The sequence below is a fragment of the Aristolochia californica genome, unplaced genomic scaffold (assembly GCF_029961685.1).
Source record: "Aristolochia californica isolate CCGP_79_NKW_82.1479 unplaced genomic scaffold, dmAriCali1.0.hap1 SCAF_3, whole genome shotgun sequence".
Taxonomy (NCBI): domain Eukaryota; kingdom Viridiplantae; phylum Streptophyta; class Magnoliopsida; order Piperales; family Aristolochiaceae; genus Aristolochia; species Aristolochia californica.
In genome coordinates, this window is record NW_027181992.1 from 5,133,593 (window position 1) to 5,154,025 (window position 20,433).

The following is a 20,433-nucleotide window of genomic DNA, read 5'->3' on the forward strand; positions in this document are numbered from 1 at the left end:
TTTTTTTTTATCATTATCTATTTTTACTAATTATTTTTCAAATCAATAAAAATCAAATTCTATTTTTTTTTCTTTTATTTTCGAAAGGTTCTAAACAAACCCTTCCAGTAACACTGAAAAGATGAATAAGACCCATTGATCTTTGAAGGTTGTCAAGGGCTTTAAAGGCCCAATAACAAAAAGTCTAAAAAGAAAACCTCAACAATCAAAAATTTGAGACAAGCAGCTATGTACTTAAAACTTTCCTCTCTCCAAAACTCGACTTACTGTTTAGTGATTGAAAAGCGACCTTGCTTCAAAGGGATTGTTGTAAGGGTGAAGTCAAGGATCCGTATGATGCTAACTCTTATATGAATGGTGTCCAATTTAATTGACCTACACTCTCCCGATAGAAATTTAGACCACTTCATCAAGTTTTTCTTAATATTGAGCCTGCATTAAAATGAATTTGAAAGCTTCATCTTAAGATTTCCATAGGTTGTACCTCCGGTGATTTAATATGAAACATGTTAATATGATGTCTTTTGCTCTGAATTAGGTAAATAACCCTGTTTATGATTCGTGAAGATACATCGTATCTTCTTCTCCAGTCTCGTGTAATCAGCAGGACTGGTGCGAGGACGGACCCATGGCTCCTCCACTTTTATTGTCTGCGCGTTGCCCACACTTTTACTTGTATTTTCTGCTTCCTACTTGTTTCATCTTACTCTTTATAACAGTTAACAGAAACCAAAATGTCAATTAGTATTCTCTCTGTCATTTCTTGCTTGTTTCTTAATACCGAGAACTCCATTAAAACGCTGATATACTTAGAAAAACTGATCTTCCGCAAGCTCGAACTGGAGAAGTCAGCATCCAATATCCAAAACAAACCCCATTATCTGAGAGATTAGGCTCATCCATTGTTTGTGGGGTCCCGTTTTGTATTTTCAGCGCATAGGGTAGTGGCCTCTGCTGCACAATATCTCTATCTAGCCATCAACAGATGAGAAATCTCGTAGTGCCTTCATTCTCAGCTTCCTCTTGTTCAATTCTCGATAGGATGTGAAATCCTTTCAAACCCTTTCTCCCCTTCCCTCTCTTTCTCTCCACTTTTATATACGAGGAATCCCATTTGTCAAGCTTCCTTTGGACCTCACAAGCTGACAGAAAGGACAACCGTGGGACACCTGACGTGTTATGGCAAACAGTCGATCGGTTTGGGATCCTTTTATTATTAAGTTTGATTGGGCAATGGATTCGATAATAAAGAAATGTTTGGAGCCATTGTAGTTGCTTCTGAACATGAGATATTGGCTTGTCTTCGATTGTTTCATTTCCATTTCTACAGGTTCAAAGTGTAAATGAAGAAATCCATGATTTACAAAGAAGGGGAAGAGAAACAAATGATTTTTTTTACAAAAAGGGACAGCCATATCTTCGACATGAACCTCCCTCTAAATGGTGTCTAACACATCAACAAGCGCCTCTCTGGCTAACTATCAAACCTTCACGCTCTACAGGAACAATGACAGACTGTAATGCTGGCACGGACACGGGGGACGAAGCCTCGCTGCAGCCCACGATCTTCTTACACGTTTCGAGAAGGCATTGCCGACACGTGGGGCACGTCGAGTGGGAGCCGAGCCACTTGTCAATGCATTTGGCATGGAAGCCATGGTTGCACTTGGGCAGGACCCTGACCTTTTCCCCTCGAGCAAATTCTGATAAGCAGATGATGCACTCGGAGGCCAAACCAGGCAAGTTCAATTCTGCAGAGTAAGTCACCAAAGGGAAAGTCTTGAGAGCCTTCTTCTTGATCCCAGTGTTGGCATTTCTAGCGGCAGCGCGCTCCGCCGCCGTCCGGCTGGAGCACCTCAATGCGCACCTGATGATGGAGTTGAGGCCTAATGCACAGATCAGTGCACATAAAAGAACAGCCAAGATCATAACGACATTGGCATCGAAGGCGCTGTCACCCATGTACATTTCCGGCGAGCTGTTACTCGACGGAGGTGCGGCAGGGGTACTGGGCGTCTTGTGGAAGGGCGACTGCAGTAACAGTCTTCTTGAGTATATTTGCCCTAGGAAGGACTCAAAGTCCACAGAGGAAGAAGAGGATGGAGAAGATGTAGAGGAGAAGAACATATTGGAAGGCTTGAGATTCGGATGTACCAAGCTGTTGTGAGCTGAGTAGTGGTTGGAGCTCTGAGGAAGAGGTAGGGAAGGGGTATACATAGGGAGAGGGAGAGAAAAGAAAGGCAATCTTAGCTTTTTCAAAAGGGATTGCATTTCGACAGTTCATCTTACCTCTTCTTAATAATAAAATCAGAATGAGTTGTTATCATTCGGGTCTCTGCCAGCTTGGCTTGGCTTAGTGTTAGTCACCTTTTGGGCTGTTGATAGTAAATGGATAAGGAGAAGCATAGTAGGATTGCTTTATCACTTTATAAACTTGCTCAACTGCTGCTCAAGCTATATGGGGCCCTTCTGCCACTACCTGCTTCAGCTGTCTGTCATTACTCCTTACATTCTGGTTGAGCAAAATAATCCAACTGAAGAGGACCCCCCATATAATTTAAAATGTTTCTTGATAGCAAATAGATTCGTTACTCTAGAGATTTTAATCATAGTAGTAGGTGGGTTCAAAGCCTATTCTAAAATTATTAGCCAACTTAGTAAACCTTTACTCACTAATCCAAGTGGGATTATTCTTTAACACTCTCCCTCACGTGTAGGTTATCTTTTGTGACTCTATATGTGGATAATTTAGATGGAGGCTCATATATGAATACCTGCTTTGATACCCTGCGAAGTTAGATTCAAGGCTCATATTAAAATGATTACCCAACTTAGGAAGTCTTTTTTTTCGACTAATAAACTCAAAATCTTTGTATTCACTAATCCATGTGGGACTATTTCTTAACACCTTCTCTTTTGTTGATTTAAGTGTGTGGGTTTAAGATGAATTGAAATCCCAAAAAATAATACTTATCCAAAAGGAACGATTGTTGGTAGCTTCAAAGTGCCAAAGATTACTTGTGTTTACTTTCTCATCGTTCCATTGTGCATAGAGTTTATGTTCCATTAGTGGGATTAGCTTGCACTCGAGGCATACTAAGATATGGCTCATGTGGAGCCGGCTGCGAGATTATGATTTCAAATGGCCTTTTAGAAGTCAACTTTTGTATTTTTATCAATTTCTCATCATGTGGAGTATCCACTCAAGTCCGCATTTGGATGCCCTTTTCGTGTCTCCCCTGGCCCACACCACATTGGACGAGCCTCAGACTGCCACTTGTAAGATCTCTTTGTCCCCGTCTTGATTCAAGTCCCCTGCGCGGTATCTTCTCGCTAGATGATCCCACCACCGCATGGCCCCACAATTAAAAGGAAATCACCATAAATCTACTTTTAATTCTTGTTCCAAAGGAGATGCCAGTACAATCGACTCCCCTACGGCATCAGACGGCCGAGTGCTGAGAAGTTTCCTGAGTTGGATTTTTTTACATGTGTCACCCACGACATGCGGACCCTTCTCCACGTCACCGCAAAAAACAGTACACGAGGCCTTTGGAATTAGGGAGGAGCCATTGGCTAAAAAGCACGCTGCGCGCATAACGGCATACGACGACTTTACCCGAGTTGGTAAACTCGTGATCACTGAGTCGCTTTATTAATCCATAACGGATTCACGAGTTCATTACCTATCTAAATAGAGCTTGACTTTGCCGCTCCAAACAAGGATCGGTAATATGTTTAACTCGACCGAGTTATGAGCTGAGTCAGTCAGTTAGGACTTGTCGTGTAATTAGAAAGTAGGAAGCTCCAAAAAGCAAGCTTGACCGAGTTGGTTTGACTGACCGGGTGGCAGTGATCCGATTCACCAACCTCGAACAAGTCACATCCAGCCGACTCACCGGTTGTGTACTTTGCTAGCGCGAGTCACCTCGAGACAAAAGACACGACCCCCCCCCCCCCCCCCCCCATTCACCTTCGAATCCGAGTCTACGTGTAAGCCACCTTCACTCGCGTATCCATCGACCTTCTTCCTCCCATTGGTAGTAGCCCCCCCCACATCGATCCTTTTCCCTCTGCTCCAATCTTGCATGGGTTAGTTGCTCTGGATTTCTTAATTAATCTGCTCTAAAGCTCAAAAACATTAAAAAACAACCCATTTGGATGAAAAGGGAAAGAAGGGTCTTAGCTTGTCCCAGTTGTTTTATCCCTTCTATGTCTGATTAAAAAACCTGGATTTCGGATCTTCTTATGGAATTTTGAAGTTGGAGAGGATCTGTCGTTTGTGGCCTCCAATCCCGCTCCTGTGCTGTAAATATTCGGGCAATCTCTGGATATGTGTTGCATGCAGACCAGTTGGGTTATAAAACAGATGGTTATGGTCTTGTAATCAACATTTGCGGCCGAAAATCTTTCACCCCTTTGTCCTTGATTCGAACCTTTGTGTTCCAGTTCTTTAATCTGAAATGCAGCAAATACGAAGGTAATTGAAAACGTCATGAAGTACAGGGTGAAACCAATCTGTTGCCGAAATCCGGACCAAATGGCTCCTTAATATGTACAAATTGAAGCTAAACAAGAAGGCACCTTTACGGCGGAATCTTTCTGGAAATCTTTAGAGAATTGGTGCCAAACGTAGTGGGATAGGTACTGAATCGATGTGACTGTTATAAAAAATCACATCCCAGTAGATATCCAGACGATACTGAAATCTGTAGCGAGATTTAACGAGGCTCAAGTTGGTTGCTGAGATAACGTTTTGGAGTGAGCTTGAGTGTAGCAGTACAGTTTTGCCAGAGTCTCCGCAATTTCTCTTTCATGAAAAGCTCAAAAGGAGTTGATAAAGGAGTAAGCAGGAACAGCTGTGCGTGCTGGCTGGGATTTTGTGTTCTTGACAGCGAGAGGTGCAGTGTTGGTGAACACTTTGAATATTTAACAGCCAAATTGAAGGAAAGATTACATTGATATTCTGTGAAAAGAAGGTGAAACACAGGGATGAAGTTAGGCTGATTTGAGGCCGAACTGGGTTTTTTGCCGATCATGACACTCTTAAACTGAAAGATATTTTTGTTCGATGATAACGTTTCTTAAGGGTTTTTGTTTTCTTCGTTCTTTCAACAACACAATATGTACCAAAGAAGAGTACAGGATTTGGTAGAAACTTACCTGGTGAAGTTGGATAAGAATATAAGCCCCTCCCACAAACGTAGGCCAATTGCTTTTCAAAACAACAAGGGTAGTTTTTTGTTCTGTATAAATAACAATTACGGTCTTTTAGTTTAGGCAAATAGTAAGTATGCTACTGAAAATTACACATGACAAGAATAGATAAACCTGAAGGCTTTTACAGCTTTTTTCATCTCTGGGTCTTCCAAAATGTTTCGGGCACTGAAAGGCACCCCTGCACATAAAAGACTGGGTTAGAGGCTTGTTTGCCGGGAGTTTTGAAGCCTTGCCTGCTAGAGATAACCATGAAATGCCAATTGATAAAGGCTCTTTTTAAGAAAACCTGTATACGGTTTTGAAGCCTTGCTTGTTGAAAATCACTAAGACTCCATAACCACGCTGATGGTGGCAGTTGCCCTTGTTTGACCATGAGCTTGCTGCTATGGATGAGCTCCTCAGTAAGATTGGTAATACAAATTAGAGTAGAGGGAGAGGACCAATTAATCTGGACAGCAGAATCCTCTGGGATCTTCTCTGTTTCTTCTTGCTATAAATTGGTTGTTAAAAAGCCCGAGGGCATCTCTGCTCAGCAGCCTAAAAGTTCTTCCCGCCACCCAAAAAGGAGAGAAAATAAAAAAATCTTAATCTGTGATCAGCTCTACCAAAGGGTTGCCAACTCATCCAATCCTAATTGCAAATTCTGCAATTTTGAGCCAGAGTCCATTGACCACTTCTTGCTTCATTGTCCCTTTGCCAGTGAAAGCTTGAATCACTTATTTACTTCTTAAAGGTTCAGGCTCTCTTTGTGCATCCCAGCCTCCCTTATTAACATTATCACAGGCAACATTCACATGCAGATGGCCAGATGGGGTCTTCTCCTATGGCAGATGATCCTTGCTGCAGTGACATGGACGCTCTGGTTGGAGCGCAATGACCGCAACTTTACCTCCAAAAACAGGAAGCTTTGGGTTGATTATTGAGAAGCTATTCATGTTAACAAAGCTTGTCCATGATTTTGACAATATGCAGGCAGCTATTATTCGGGAGAATTGGAGATCATTGATGGTTGGCTCCCACCAAAAGCCAGAGACTTTGACAAGCTGGTCTCATCCTTCTTGCTTACTATGGGCTGTTGGCGATCTTGGACTCTACCTCAGTTGAGGTCAGCAATCTTCAGCATTTTAGCTCTCTGGTAATTGTTGAAGGAGACTAAAAGATTGCCATCTTCACTTTCGTTTCACTCACGTTATTCCGATATGTTTTTCATGTAACAGCAATTATTTCTCAAGTTTAACAGTTTGTAACTGTTCATGCTTGCCGACACGAAAAGTTTTTCTAAGCTTTCACATGTTAAATACTATAGAAACAACTCTAAGACATCTTTTGCAACAATAGATCATTCATAAGAATACTAATCGATCCAATCTGAACTACAAAGAGAAATTACAAAAGAAAATGTTTGGAAAAGAAGGCTTATTTGCCGTTTTCGTGTTAGAGCTTTAAGATGCCCAAACTACGTTATTAATCAGAAGATTACATAAATATATGAAATAACCGTAATACCCTCGATATAGTAAAGCAAGAAGAGAGTGGAATGTTTTAGTCAAAGGATAAGAGTAGCAAAAATTATCGTCTCTTTGAAATGGAAAAATTGCCCAAAAACTGTTGACTAACGGTTTAACGTGAACACAGGAGTTCCAAAATGGGTGAGATCGAAATTCGACATGTTTGGGCCCACGGTCAAAGCCCGAAGGCGTTGGATTCAATAGACTTTGCGTTTACCTCTGTAATCACTCGTGGTGGGCCTCCTTCCTTCACAATCGCCGAGACGATTTGGAATCCGTACATACTACTGCCACTCCTAGTGTCCGACTCCCAACTCTTCCTTGCTTCACCTGCTGCAGCTCCGACCTCGATGCTTGCGGCCATCTTCGTTGGAAAGTGCTTTTGCGCTCCCAATTTAGGTTTTGAAAATTTAAATAAAAAAACAAAGGTGGTAGTTAATTGACGGCTTTTGAAGTCCAAAAGAGAGCGAGCATCGTCGAAGGTACGCCGTACTTTTATTGAATTCTTTTCTTTATTTTTCTCTCTTTTTTAGCGTATGTTGGTTGGAGTTGGAGTAATCCTCTGTTTTTATTTTTTCTCGTAAATACTTTGACGTTTATCTTTCCGAATATAGTTTGCAGATGTTATCATGGTGAGCTACTTTTTTTATTTTACCTGACTTTTATTGGAAAATAACGTTGTTAGTTGATTTTAGTGCAGTCTGCAAGACACTGCCCAGATCGCTTTTCTTTTTTGACCTGGCGTTGTTGTTTCTGATGCAAAGTACTGCCTTCCTGATTGAGCAATTTTTTGCGCTTGTTTGCAGTTATTTTTTCATGTCTAAATTTATCTGTGACGTATAATCTTTGATCCTGCTTAATTTCCTATGGTCATCGTCATGGTTTTTGTATTATAATCCAAGTCGCCGTTATCATTCTAGCTATTAACATGATTATCATTCTCATATGCTTCTCCTTTTTTGTACGAGGGGAGCGTTTATGTGATTGTGATTTTTCACCCCTTTTTTTTCTGGTAAATTTTTAGTTTACTTTTTTTCTTTAGAATAAACTTGCTTTGCTTTGTTATATTGCTGATTTCAGTTTATTTTAACTTTTCATGTACGTACGTAGTTAAGATAATCTGCATCTCTCTTCCGCAGCTTACTGTTTTTCGATCCTTGATCTTTCTTTTTCTTTGTTATTGTCCTTGAATATATGGTAAGTAAATCAACTCTCAAATGTTTTTAGCTTCATTATCTTGCTCTTACTGTATCTATTTGTTTCTGGACAGATCTACCACGGCGATGTTTTCAGAAGGTTTTAAATTTCTCTTCAATTTAATTTACTTCTAAGTTATAGATTTTTTTTCCCCATCTTTTCTCTTCTTTAAGGTTTTCTGCAGAAGGATTCAGTGTTCTGCAATGCTTTACAAAGTTTCTCCATTTGCCCGACGGTGAAGGAGTATTTGGAAGCTAATCCTAGTCTTTTCTTACTTTTTTGAGCCTAGTAAGTGGAATCGTTGCTGAGAATTATGTCATCTTCACGTAGTTATTTCCATTCTGAACCTCCCAAAATTGAGCAGATAATTACTGAATTTTTTGCCAAGAGTCTCCAAATTATACTTGAGTCCAGGTTGCCTTCTGTCTCCTCACGCAATTTCAGTGGAGAGCAGACAGCGTCTTCTCTGTCTTCATCTTCATCCTCCTCGAGTGTGAGGCCAAGAGATAAATGGTTCAACTTAGCCCTTCGAGAGAGTCCAACTGCCTTAGAGAATTTAGATATTTGGCGGCAGAGCGATCTCGAACCTTTGATAGTGGATGTGGTTCTTGTTGAGTGGCCCACAAGTTCACCTTTGCTTCCTCATTCTCCAGTGTCTAGGAGGAATCTTTTCAGAAATCTTTCTATACGGGATCGAGTTCATGATTGCTGGAGTCCTGGCCAGGAAGATTTTCTGTCAGAAGCAAAAAGTGAAAAAATCATTGAGAGGTGGGTATTACAGTATGAGAACCGAAAGGGTAGTGCTATCACGAGAGACTCAAATTCTGGTACCAAGAAATCTGGTGGTGCTTCTTGTCAGTCTACTGAGGTGCTTGCTGCATATTCTAAAACTTATAAGAAGTCAATCATATTATTGCGGTCATTGTATGTGACTGTCAGGCTTTTGCCTGCATATAATCTTTTTCGAGACCTTAATTCATCGGGCCAAATCCATCCTTTTAGCCTTTCTTACAAGGTTTCTTCTTTTGTCGAGCCTTTCAATCGAAGAGAGGAAGCAGAGATGCAACAGTTCACCTTTGTACCTGTTGATACTTGTTGCGGTAGGCTCTGTCTCTCTGTGGTTTACCGGCCTACAACCTCAGATGTGAAGTCTGAATCTTCCACACCTATGTCTCCGCAGATAATAACAGATTACGTTGGTAGTCCAACTACTGACCCCCTTAGGAGGTTTCCTAGTCTTCCTTTAGCAGGATTAATGTCAAGAACTCCTGGGTCTTCCTCATCTCTACCATTTGCTAGAAGGCATAGTTGGAGTAATGATCTTCATATGGCTGCTCCCTCATTTTCCTCTTCACCTTCTCCTACATATTCAGATTCTCATATGTTGCCTTCTAATTTGAATTCCCATCGTAGACCACCTCGCATCCTAAATATGGACATGTCTCCTCCTGTAGACTTACCACATCCTCCTCCTGAAACTCCAAGCCCAAGTAATGTCTCTTTGATTCATAAGAAAAATACAAGTTTTGATGAGTATTGGTCTTCTCCTCTATTTTCACCGTCACCTACTCCTTCACCGCCAACAAATATTCCTGGTAATCATTTATCAAATGCTCGTTTATGGTCAGAAAGTGCTCCTGTTAGTATACCATCTGGCAGGCTTGGTAGAGGTCTGCCTCCTTCTGCGTCTCCTAAAGGCACCAAGCCTCGTTATTCTTCTCAGTCAGATAATTTAAGAACTCAAGTGTCTCAGGCCTCTTCTCAGGCCTCTTTATGTCGGAATTCTTTACTGGAAAGAAAATGTAAAAAACGACAGGACTTGTTGCGGCCAAAAGAGTTTCAAACTGGAGGAGTAACTCAGAAGGTAAGATAGTCATGAAACTCTAAACTGATGTTGAATTGTGACACTTTTTGGAAGGCTTAATTACTGCTCCACCCTTTGAAGTAACATAATTACCTACATACACCTGGGATTTTGAAAAATATTTGCAAACTCATATAATATCACAAAAAAAAGAGCATATTCCTGATGTAAAAACTTAGTCAATAAAAAAAGTGAATATTTGCTGAATATGCACTTGGTAGGTGGGGGACATTAAATAAAAATGATTATGTGACTCTAGAACAGTGATTTATTCAGTGTGACAAAATTAATGATATACTTGGTACCATTTTTACCTTTAAGGGTAAATATATATATGCGAATTACGCAGACACTTTCTCTTCTTTTAACATCAGGATATGTAAATATTTTTGGTGTTACCACTGAGGGATGAGGGGTATGTAGATATTTTTGGTGTTACCTCAGGGTAGTGTGTGGAACTAGTGGGTATTTCAGGGTATGTAGGTAAGTGAACATTCTTGAAAGGTTTTTAACTATAAGATGCCGTCGTACAGGCAATCTCTTCTGGGAAGGATGAAGTTGGGAATACATTTGAAGGTGCCAGGATATCATCCAGTAGTCCCCAGCAGATCTCATATTCAAGGAGTTTTTGTAGGTCGCCATTTAAAGATGAATTTGATGATTCTGAGCTTGCTTGTCCGTTCGCTGTAGATGATGGGGATGATTTAATCGGCCTAGTTAACAGGTATTGTGTGTCAAGTCTGAAAACCCCTATCATATTGTTACTAGTCCGCTGATCTGTCTTCTATCACTATATATTTCTCACTTTTGAAAATTTTGAATGTTGCAAAGTGATGACATCTACTATTGAATGTTAAAGCACTTGCAAAACTCAGCAGTAATGGCTCCTAGTGTTTGTTCCAGGAAAAGTTAGAGAGTGGATGCATTACTACAAATCTAGGTGGACCTAAAAATTTGATATAGGTGTAGAATCAGCTCTATAGAAAAGCCTAAGGGTAGAAATGAAACCATAGTCCTCGAACTTAAATGAATTCTTGACTATATTCAAATAAATGAAAACAATGTTGAACTCTTGCACTCACTTTCATGAAAATAGCCCCTTGAAAGCACTCCTTGATTCTCTTCAATTTACAAATAAAATTTGCTATATTGTTACTGGTTAGATATTGTGACTGTATTGCAGAAAAGAAAAAGATATTGTCACTGTATGCAACCTTGAAAGTGGTGCAACCGGTAAAAGCATACTACATATTTGTGAATGATCTGAGCTTTTTAAACTAGAATGATCCTTATTTCACATGCTCTTGTGGGCCTACTATTTCAAAAGCTTCTCATTTTTTTTTTTGCTTTAGATGTGAAATGTTTTCTTACCTTAGAAGAGAAAGAAAGATATATGTGTGACATCAAAGATCTCTTGTTTGTTTATATTTGCATGAAACCACTCTTTTATTACCATAAGGTTCTGTTGAGTGGGAACAAGTCCCACATTGAAAAATGAGAAAAAAAATTAATGGGTTATAAGGTTGAGCAATATGCCTCCTAAGTGGCTAATTATTTTGGGATGGAACCAGGTTCAACCCAAAAATCCAACATGGTATCAGAGCAGGTTGTGTGTGTGGACCAAGGCCCAGTTTGTGCTCCCCAAGTTATTTGTGTGTGTTTGACTCCATAACATAAGAGTCTATGTGTTGTGGACTCAATGAAGGAGTTTGTGGTGCCCATTAGAGGGTTTGTGCCCAGGTCTCAGGCCCGTTATGTGTAAGCCTGGACGTGAAGGTAGTGTTGATTGGACAAAAGTCCTATATTTAAAAATGAGAAGAAAAGTTAATGGGTTATAAGTTAAACAATAGTTCTACTAAATGGTTGATCATTTTGGGACGGATTTGGGCTCAACCCAAAAATGCAACAGGTTCTTTTGTAAGGACCTATTACAATGAACTAAGAAGTAAGTCCATGTTGAATGTCCAATGTACTCCACAAGTCTATGCCCAGTGGACTAAAAAATAGACAACTGATATTCTTGTTGTGTATGATGATTTGGTTATTGTCCTTGCACGACCCTCATCTAGCTGGGCTCAGCTGAAGCAGTTGAGTATCTAGTTGATGGTATTGATAAATCAAGTTGTTGGAGATGGTTTGTGCATGTACTAAGGAGGTCTACTTTTGCCCTTTGAGGTGAGTCTTATTGTCATTTTTTGAGGGATGGACAAGAAATATAAGCAGTAAAGGGGGTGGAAAGGGGTAACTTATTGATATAAAACCAACTCAGGCATAGGTGGATAAAGCTATGAAGGAGCGAACCCAAAATTCGAGTTGTGATTTTTTTTTTTAGTTTGAGGAGCATGATTTGGTTAAAGGCACTGCATGTGAAAATTATAAATCTGGGATTTAAGTTGTGTTTGTTTACAAACCACCTAGGAACACTCTTTTGCAGGATGCTATATACCTATTGACTATGTGTGTCGGTAATCTCTCTCATTAGGCAATAATCTATTTATGAAATACATGAGTCACGATGAAATACTAGGTTCTGAAACTAGATAAGAGCTCCTGCTTCATTGGCAAAGTCATCGAGATTTTTTTGTGTTGTTGTTGAAAAGCTGCGAGCTTTATTGAAAAAGAAGGGAATAAAGGATTACAGAAAAATTGAATAAAGGCAGAAAAGGAATCAACATCACATAAACCAAACTCAATACAATGAAGAAAAAAATAGAAAAAAACTGCAAACTTTCTTTCAAAATAACTCAAGCAGAAACGGATCCCCCATGACAAGATTCTGCAAAGATACCTTTGCAAGTTTGCAACTATTTGCACATGCGTAGTGTGTTATCATTGAATATGAAGAAGTTCACATATATCTGTTATCTCATCATATAAAGGTAGAAAACGCCACAGATGAAGCCTTCCTTAAAGAGATAAGGGGGCCTGAGACAAAATGAGTAAGCTGTGGCTGACAGAGCAGGCCACGTAGTTGATCCTCCAAAGAATCAAGGTGCTCAAATGGGAAAAAGACAACATGAATAACCTGTTCTAATGATCATGAATGACTCCCCCACCCCAAGTAGGTCTTGGATGACTCTATACCATCAAACTTTACTTAAAACCAATCTTGAAGAGGCTGGTACCATAGTGACATTGAAGCAAACATGCATAAGAAGAAGAGATGTCTTTCCAAAGCATCCTCATAACAGAACTAGACAAATACTGAAGGAAGGAATACTTGCTGATCCAAACTGCTTGTTCTGAACTATATGCTCGTAAATCCCACCAATAGCTGAATAGTTCTGTTATTCTTCTCTTTACATAGACCCTGGACAGTAGTAGCAAAAGGTGTTTGGTATGAAACTTTTCATTATTCTGAAAAATGCTTCTTAAAAAATTGGACCATCAAATCCGTAAAAGATATGGGAAAGCAAAATGGTAGCCAAAGTATTTTGGCATAGGACCCTATGTAGAAAAAACAAATGGATGATGAAGGAAAATTTTGTCCATTATCCATGAAGATTGGAGTTCAGTCGCTGCTCTTTTCTCGAAGGTGATGACTTACACTCCGCTTGAGGGGTGTATTAATCTCAAATTTGATTAGAGTTTTCCACTAGACTGGGGCCTGCTAGTGGCAGTGTGTATTTTAGGACTTTGATGCTTGAGTCATTCGGGTCTATGAGGTTCTTTTTTGTTGTATGGATTCCAATGTAGCTAATCTTAAAAACCTTTTGCAAGACTTCATGATCATTAGAAGCATTTCCCTCTGCCTTTCTAAAGTTGGGTCCTGTCCCTGAAATGTTCTTTTGGCCACTTACATGTGGATGATTTTTGGGTGGAAACAATAAGGTGCCTAACCAATACAGGAAAAGCAGCAGAGCTGATGGAATGCAAAAAGATAGATCCTTAAACCTATCCTATACTAAGTTGGTCCAACCTGATGCTCACACTTTAGGATGGGCCCATTAGGACAATAACAATTCATCATGGTTTACTTGCCGACGTCCATAGCAGCCTGCTTTATGGCAGTTTTCACTTCAGATCGGGTCACTTTTTTTACCTTTTTGGCGGTTCTCACTCTGACAACAGGTGACCCTTTTCATGGGCTGCCTCCTCCGCCTCCTCCAAGATTCAAACACGAGACGTGGTACTTGCTCTGATACCAATGTCTTGTACCTATCCAATTTGTCAAAAACTATTGAGATGATGGAGCTTGGAAAACTAGAATTTATAAACTATCCCATATTATGCTGGCCTAACCTGGTGCCCATACCCCTCGTTGAGCCCCACTAGACACCATAACAGAGACCCGTATATAGGTGCCCATTCTAATACCATTTTAAATTTGGGTCCAAGTGTATCCTGAATTACTAGCTAAGATGAGGTGGTATGTTCCCAAGTAATGGGCCCAAGATATTTCTAATTTTAGATGAATATGGGGCTATTCTAATACCCCTTCATTCTAGATAATGATAGAGCAATAGTTGTTGGCTAGGCTAAATTTGACACTTTCTTTCATTTGCCACCTGCAGACAAGCCTCATGATTGAGTGTTCTCCCACATTGTTCTGTGAAAATGCCTTTCTGACTCTCTTGCTAGAGGAGTGGTCACCACTTGGGATCTTGCCCTTGTAGTTTGACATCTTGTTGTATTCTCTGTTTCTTTGTATTGAAGAGGCAATGTCTTGGAAAACACCTAGTATTAGTACAGTAAAGCAAGTAGATGCACAGATGATTGTAGTAGTGTGCCTGTGAGCTGGTGCTTGTTGCTATTGGTTGAGGGATCGGCAAGATATAGAAGAAAGTTTATATTACATGGTTGGAGGTGTTGAAGAAAGACATGAAGACGGGTAACTTAGTGATGGAATTGCACAATAGAGGGTATAAAACTGTGAAATGAAAATGATGGTGTCTACTTGAATCTGTTTGGTGGTCTTAAGACTATTTTGTGAATGTTGATGCAACATGACTCTTTCATGCAAATGAGTGACTCACAAATTCCACCCCCCTTGTGTAGCATTGTTAATAAAAACTCTAGTGACTTGTGTAGCATTGTTAATAAAAACTCTAGTGACTAGTGTCGCATTGTTAATAAGAACTCTTGTGACTTGTGTCGCATTGTTAATAAAAACTGTACTTCTAAAAACTGATCCGGGTACTGATAAGGTGATGTGTGTGGATCAGACCTTTAAAAGAAAAAGGCTGGATCAGACCTTTAAAAAAGAATTGGCAGGATCAGTCCTTAAAAAAGTGTCTGGATCAGCTCAAACAGGCTTCACAAGGTTAACTATTGGGTTACCAATATTACTATGACTAGAAATAAAAGTAAAAGACCCCTTCCTAGTATCAAGAAAACTTCATAAATATGCTTGACTAGGGTAGTGTGTGTTTAAGTTTATGATGTAAATATGAAATATGATATAAATGCCTAGCAAATGCTCGTTGGTTTGATAAGCATCCCTTCTCCAAGACTGCTGAAGTTGCATCCATTTATTTGGAAGGAGAATTGTTTGAGGAAGAATAGCAACAAGCTGTAATGGTGGTAGAGGCTGTTGCTGATGAAGAAGAACAACAGCCAGTTCATGGTCATGCTGTTAATGTTGCTTCAATTATGTGTCGGCCCGATGGCCTTGACCTAAAGTCAATTTGGTCGATTAATACCATTAGGTTCCAAAAATAACACCGACATACCTTGTTGATGGTGCAAATTCCTACACATTTAGCTGTTAAAGCTTGGTGGTTGGCTCTAAAAAAACCATAAGGAGATAAAAACTTCTTCATGAAAATTGTGCTAAGACTTCCTATGATGTAAGCTTTAATGTGGGCTTCAATGAGTCAGTAGTTGTATTCTCTTTGCCTTAATAAAATAGCATGGTTGGCTTATAGTAAGATCTGCCTTTTTCAGGAAAAAATGTACATTAATACATGGGTATTAATTTGAGACCAATTGATATGCATGTATTTATAATTTGTATCATATTTTTGGGGTGTGGAAATAAACTAGGAATGGAACCAGGTCGGGTTCGGGGCTGGTTTTTGAAACCTGATCCCAACCTGCTATCCATAACTTAATCCTGTCCCGCTACAAACGGGATAGAGGGATGAACTTCCAACCTTATCCTGCCCATCCCCCTAATTCCTTGACCTGTCACTGCCCCATCCTCCATTCCCCGTCTCCCATCCCACATCCCTGCCCTGCTTGTGTTTCCTCTTTCTTTCAAATATTAAGAGGGAAGCTTTCTTTGCCAGAAATACTTAGGAGATGGCATTTTAGGAATAAACTGCATTCTAAAAAGAAGAAGAATATATTACCAATTCATAATCTTTGAGAATAAGAACGTTAGGGTTTATAAAACTAATCTTTCTCTTAGTTGATTGTGATGAATCTGACATCAAATGAGCTAAATATCCTTCTTGACACTGCAGTTGATGAAATAAAAGTAATAAGTGAGAACAAAAAAATCGAAGTTGAGAAAGAAACAGGATTTGTTGCAATGATCTTCTTTTTGTAATGAGTTATAGATTATAGGAAAAGGGGTGTTGAGGTTTGAGGGCAGGAAGAGGGTGAAGGTTGACCTCTTTCAAAAGATACCAACTTCCTTCTTTCCCAAAAATTCTCTTTTTTAATAAACTTTGTTTTAAAAATATTTTGTACTGTTTTTTATGTGAAAGATTGAGGGTATATTATTCTGACACCTGGCCAGAAGTATATGTTTTCTATATGTATCGTCTGTTACTTTTTCAACACAAATATATACCATCTCTTAGGGAGTTATTTTTCTTCTTTTTTTGTTCAACAGGTTTGTTCATTTAAAACATAATGTGGGTATTTTAGTAGAATATAACCCTGTGGGTGGGGAAAACCCAACTCCATCCCAAATCCATGTGGGTATTTTTCTTAAAGCTGAGCACCATCCCTGCGCAGATTGTGTTGGGTCGTGGTGGAGTGGATGCCATATTTAACCCTGGCCTGGTTCCATCTCTATATGTAACCTATCAGATTCTGTCCATCTTCCGAAATTTACTGAACTTTTTTTTTAAATATTTTATTTTTATGCTACTCAAGTGATTGATTAGCTTCTACCCTGCATCAAACTCGCTGAAGCCTTTGAACTGAATAATGCTAGAAAGGAGCATTGAGCTAGTAAGTAATAGATCTAGAATCCTAGAATGAAATGCACCTGAGTGCTAAAATAGTAAAGAGGAAGTACTATACCGTTAGGCTCATTTCTTCAACCACGACCTTGGCCCATATGTGCTACTCCAATATTAATGTCAAGCATATGTTGCCCTGTATAATGGTGTTTGATGATGGCTTTATATGCTTCAGTAAGAAGCATGAAGGTGAATGTTTGATGACTTCTGGGAAAGGTATCAGCTGCTTTCATGCTACTTCGTGTTTGATAAGTAAAAAAATTGGCTTAGTCAATTAAAAAATTCCCAATAGATGATAATTCCAATGTGTTTTCCTGGTAAACACCAAGGAATAATGATTTAGTGACTCAGTTATGTGTTGATCAGGTGTATTTCTCTATTGTTGTGGTTGAGAATGATTGCTTTTTAGTTTAATAACTAATTGCTTTCAGCTATTACACAGAATCTGATAATTTAATAGTGCTCTGTCTCTGTCTCATGAAACGTATTTTGATGTGTACAGGACGCAATCTTTTGATGGCATAGGACATATAGGCGAAGGTTTAGAGTCTGGAGCCATGCTGTACATTAGAAAATCCCAAGATGCTGCTGTTGGTGCCCTTGTCCACATGCTGAAATCTGCTCCACCACTGCGCCAAGATTGCTCCAACTCTGCGAACTTTTATGAAGCTTCAAAACCTGAATCTCAGATGCAAACCAGTGAAGCATCCAATGCCACAGATTATGGTGTGTCAGTTTCAGGGCTTCTCATGTCAAGGACAACTGCAGATGCATTGGAGGAGCTAAAAGGTTACAGAGAGATGAAAGACCACTTGCTGAAGCAAGGTGCACTAAAGCCATGCGATCAGCGGAGACTCCAAGGTTGAATTGCAGAATTTTGGCGTTGTTGGCTCTCTGTTATACATATGTACAGTATTTCCCTGATCATTAGCGTCTCAAATTTTGTTCATATTAGGACACGAGGGTATTTCCTTACTGCAATTGAATCTTTTTACTTGTATATACGCTTTTCTATTTTGGTAATTTTACTTGTATATACGCTTTTCTTCCCCTTCTTTTTTCTCTTTCTATCTCGCTCTTATTGCTCGGTAGAAAGAGGACGAATAATCATCTTTCACACGCTCTCATTGTCAACACATTAGGGCTCACATCAGCCAAGATAAATAAAGAGTTGTGTGGGAATGCTCGACCATAATATTATAAGTGAAACTAGAAAGGATGTTCTCTTTCATTGTGGGATTGGGACCAAGAATGTGAACAAGGGCTCATATCAGTGATGACTATCCAGTGCCATTTACATTTCTCCAGGCAAGTGAAATACAACCTTAAAGCCAAAATGAAACGGCCTTGCCAACCCATTTTCAAACAAGTGCCTTTTACATTTCTCCACACAATGAAGACCAAAGACCAAAGTGCAATGCTCTCTGTCACAAACTAATGGGAAATTAAAAGGGAGATTAATGTCAGCAAAAAGCGGAACTGAAGAAAAGGGAGCTATTTCCTTCAGCCATAAACCATAACCAGAGGAATGTGTCCAAGGCAGAGGTAGGGTTCATGCTACTTATGAAAGTAGTAAAAATCGTACAAATCTATTCTCCTTAACAGATACTGAAATAGGGTGAGGAGTAGATGATGCTTTACAAAGACATCCAAGGAATATCCAAGTGATAGTGTCTTTTATAAAGGGGGTATCATGAACTATCTCCCACTGAACTTGGTCGGGCGACCTTTCTTGTTGGTGTACGAATGTTCTTCATTGTTGCCATTTTAAAACTTAGATCGTGTTCCTTGTACGTGGTGCAAAATGAGGCCTCATAGTAGTTCAATTCAATATATATCATGGATAGGAATTCTTTCATTCTGGACCGCGTTAGTACTTCATTAGATTTGGGCTGCTTGGTGTGGGGAAGCTGTAAGTGGAATCAGACTTGACCTTCTGAAACGAAAAAAAAGTGCAAACCTCTGAAATGACTCTCAAGAGAATGGATTCTACTCATGTGGGGTGGGTCTGTTCCCTTGCCCTAATCAATGAGGGTGACTAATCTATGAAGAATTATGACTAATTTTCCTATTGTTGCTTATAGTGTGACAAGAGAATTGATCAAATGAGAATTTTTAAAATAAATTGTTTTTTTTTTTTTTTTCTGAATGGCCCTTCCTAATCCTGAAATCCCTTCCGTAATCACTGAAACATGTTACGATTTCATAAATCACAAGATCGCGTAGAGATTGACAATCTTTTACACGAGGATAAAACGTTACATGAACACTACCGCCAGCCTTCTACATCCCATCACAATTCCATGAAGAGAAACAAAGGAGAAAGAAAAGAGTGAAGAAGAAAAGGAACGAAACCAGGGAGGTAGTTCAGCATTAGAGGCCGGCAGATCCAAAGACCTTCATAACCCCGAAGGTGATGAGCATAGCTAACCACCCTCCAATCAAGACTCTTGCGCACGACCTCCCTAGAGGTGCCTTCCCAAGTTTTGCTCCGACGCCGCCGAACAGCAGCAGGGCCAAGGTGACAGCCACCGCCAGAATCCCTAACCTCAGCTTGTGGTGCTTTATAAAGGCTGCAGCTAGTAAAGGAACGATTGCACCCAGGGAGAAGGCTAGCGCCGACGCGGCTGCCGCCTGCGTCGGACTCGGTAAGTGCACCTTCTCTCCCTCTCCTTCGTCTCCTCGCATTTTCTTGTCTCTCTTCATCTGGGCCACCTGGATATCCAACTGCGAGTACACAGACACAAACTCTCCTATGGCCATGCTGCAGGACCCAGCGACCAGCCCCGCCACACCCGAAACGATCATCGCTTTGGTGTCCGTCTTGATCGCTCCTACTCCCATCATCAGCGAGGCGGTAGAAACCAGCCCGTCGTTTGCACCGAGGACTGCAGCACGAAGCCAATTGGCTCGCTGTGAGTAGTCTGTTTCCTCCTGTAATTGGTCGCTTTCCAGATCGATCGACAGCTTTGTTTCACCTGGTGCTGATGCGTTGTTGGATTGCTGCTCGACTGCCATGAAGACCTGCAAACTGAGGGACTTAAACGGAGGAGATCGGAATGAGGGTGTGTGGAAGACACACGCCTTCAGGGAGGTATTTATGGGCAGCCATTCACTATAGGAAGATGGTGACAAGCATTCTTCTGTGTAAAGCATGTAGGTGTGCGCCTCCTTTTTGACCTTTTCTGCTTCGTTCTAGACGTACCTAAACCCCTCGCTTACTGTTCTGCTACCCGCTTATACCTGCATATTTTGATAACAGGAGGGTGAATATTTATTTGGATTGTTTTTCTTTGGCATATTCTCCTTAGTCGTAGCTCTGTTCCCATTTCCAAAGCTTCAGGAGAACTTCAAATGGTTGAGATTCGCTGAAAGATCAAACTACAACTATTTCAGTGCATTGATATAGCTAGTATTGCTAAGCAGAATAACTGGAGAGTGGGATCCATCTCACGTCTTCATTGATTAAGATTACTTTCTTCTTTCTAGGGAAATGGGTTCGAACAGA

At 40.1% G+C, this 20,433-nt stretch overlaps 3 protein-coding genes across 3 annotated transcripts; 1 reads left to right on the plus strand and 2 right to left on the minus strand.

The window, feature by feature from the left end:
* Nucleotides 1–1,455: 1,455 nt before the first annotated feature.
* LOC137958665 (RING-H2 finger protein ATL78-like) lies at nucleotides 1,456–2,127 on the minus strand. Its single transcript, XM_068805745.1, has one exon. It carries the CDS (start codon nucleotides 2,125–2,127, stop codon nucleotides 1,456–1,458), a length of 672 nt encoding a protein of 223 aa, XP_068661846.1.
* Nucleotides 2,128–7,077: 4,950 nt separating this feature from the next.
* Nucleotides 7,078–17,920, plus strand: LOC137959750 (autophagy-related protein 13b-like). Its single transcript, XM_068807092.1, has 4 exons — nucleotides 7,078–7,210; nucleotides 7,999–9,789; nucleotides 10,323–10,513; nucleotides 17,428–17,920. Exons 2-4 carry the CDS (start codon nucleotides 8,239–8,241, stop codon nucleotides 17,789–17,791), a joined length of 2,106 nt encoding a protein of 701 aa, XP_068663193.1. The 5' UTR covers nucleotides 7,078–7,210; nucleotides 7,999–8,238; the 3' UTR covers nucleotides 17,792–17,920.
* Nucleotides 17,921–19,188: 1,268 nt separating this feature from the next.
* LOC137960286 (vacuolar iron transporter homolog 4-like) lies at nucleotides 19,189–19,970 on the minus strand. The gene has a single exon (XM_068807859.1). The coding sequence runs from the start codon at nucleotides 19,941–19,943 to the stop codon at nucleotides 19,299–19,301; it is 645 nt and encodes a 214-aa protein (XP_068663960.1). The 5' UTR covers nucleotides 19,944–19,970; the 3' UTR covers nucleotides 19,189–19,298.
* Between the last annotated feature and the right edge of the window lie 463 nt (nucleotides 19,971–20,433).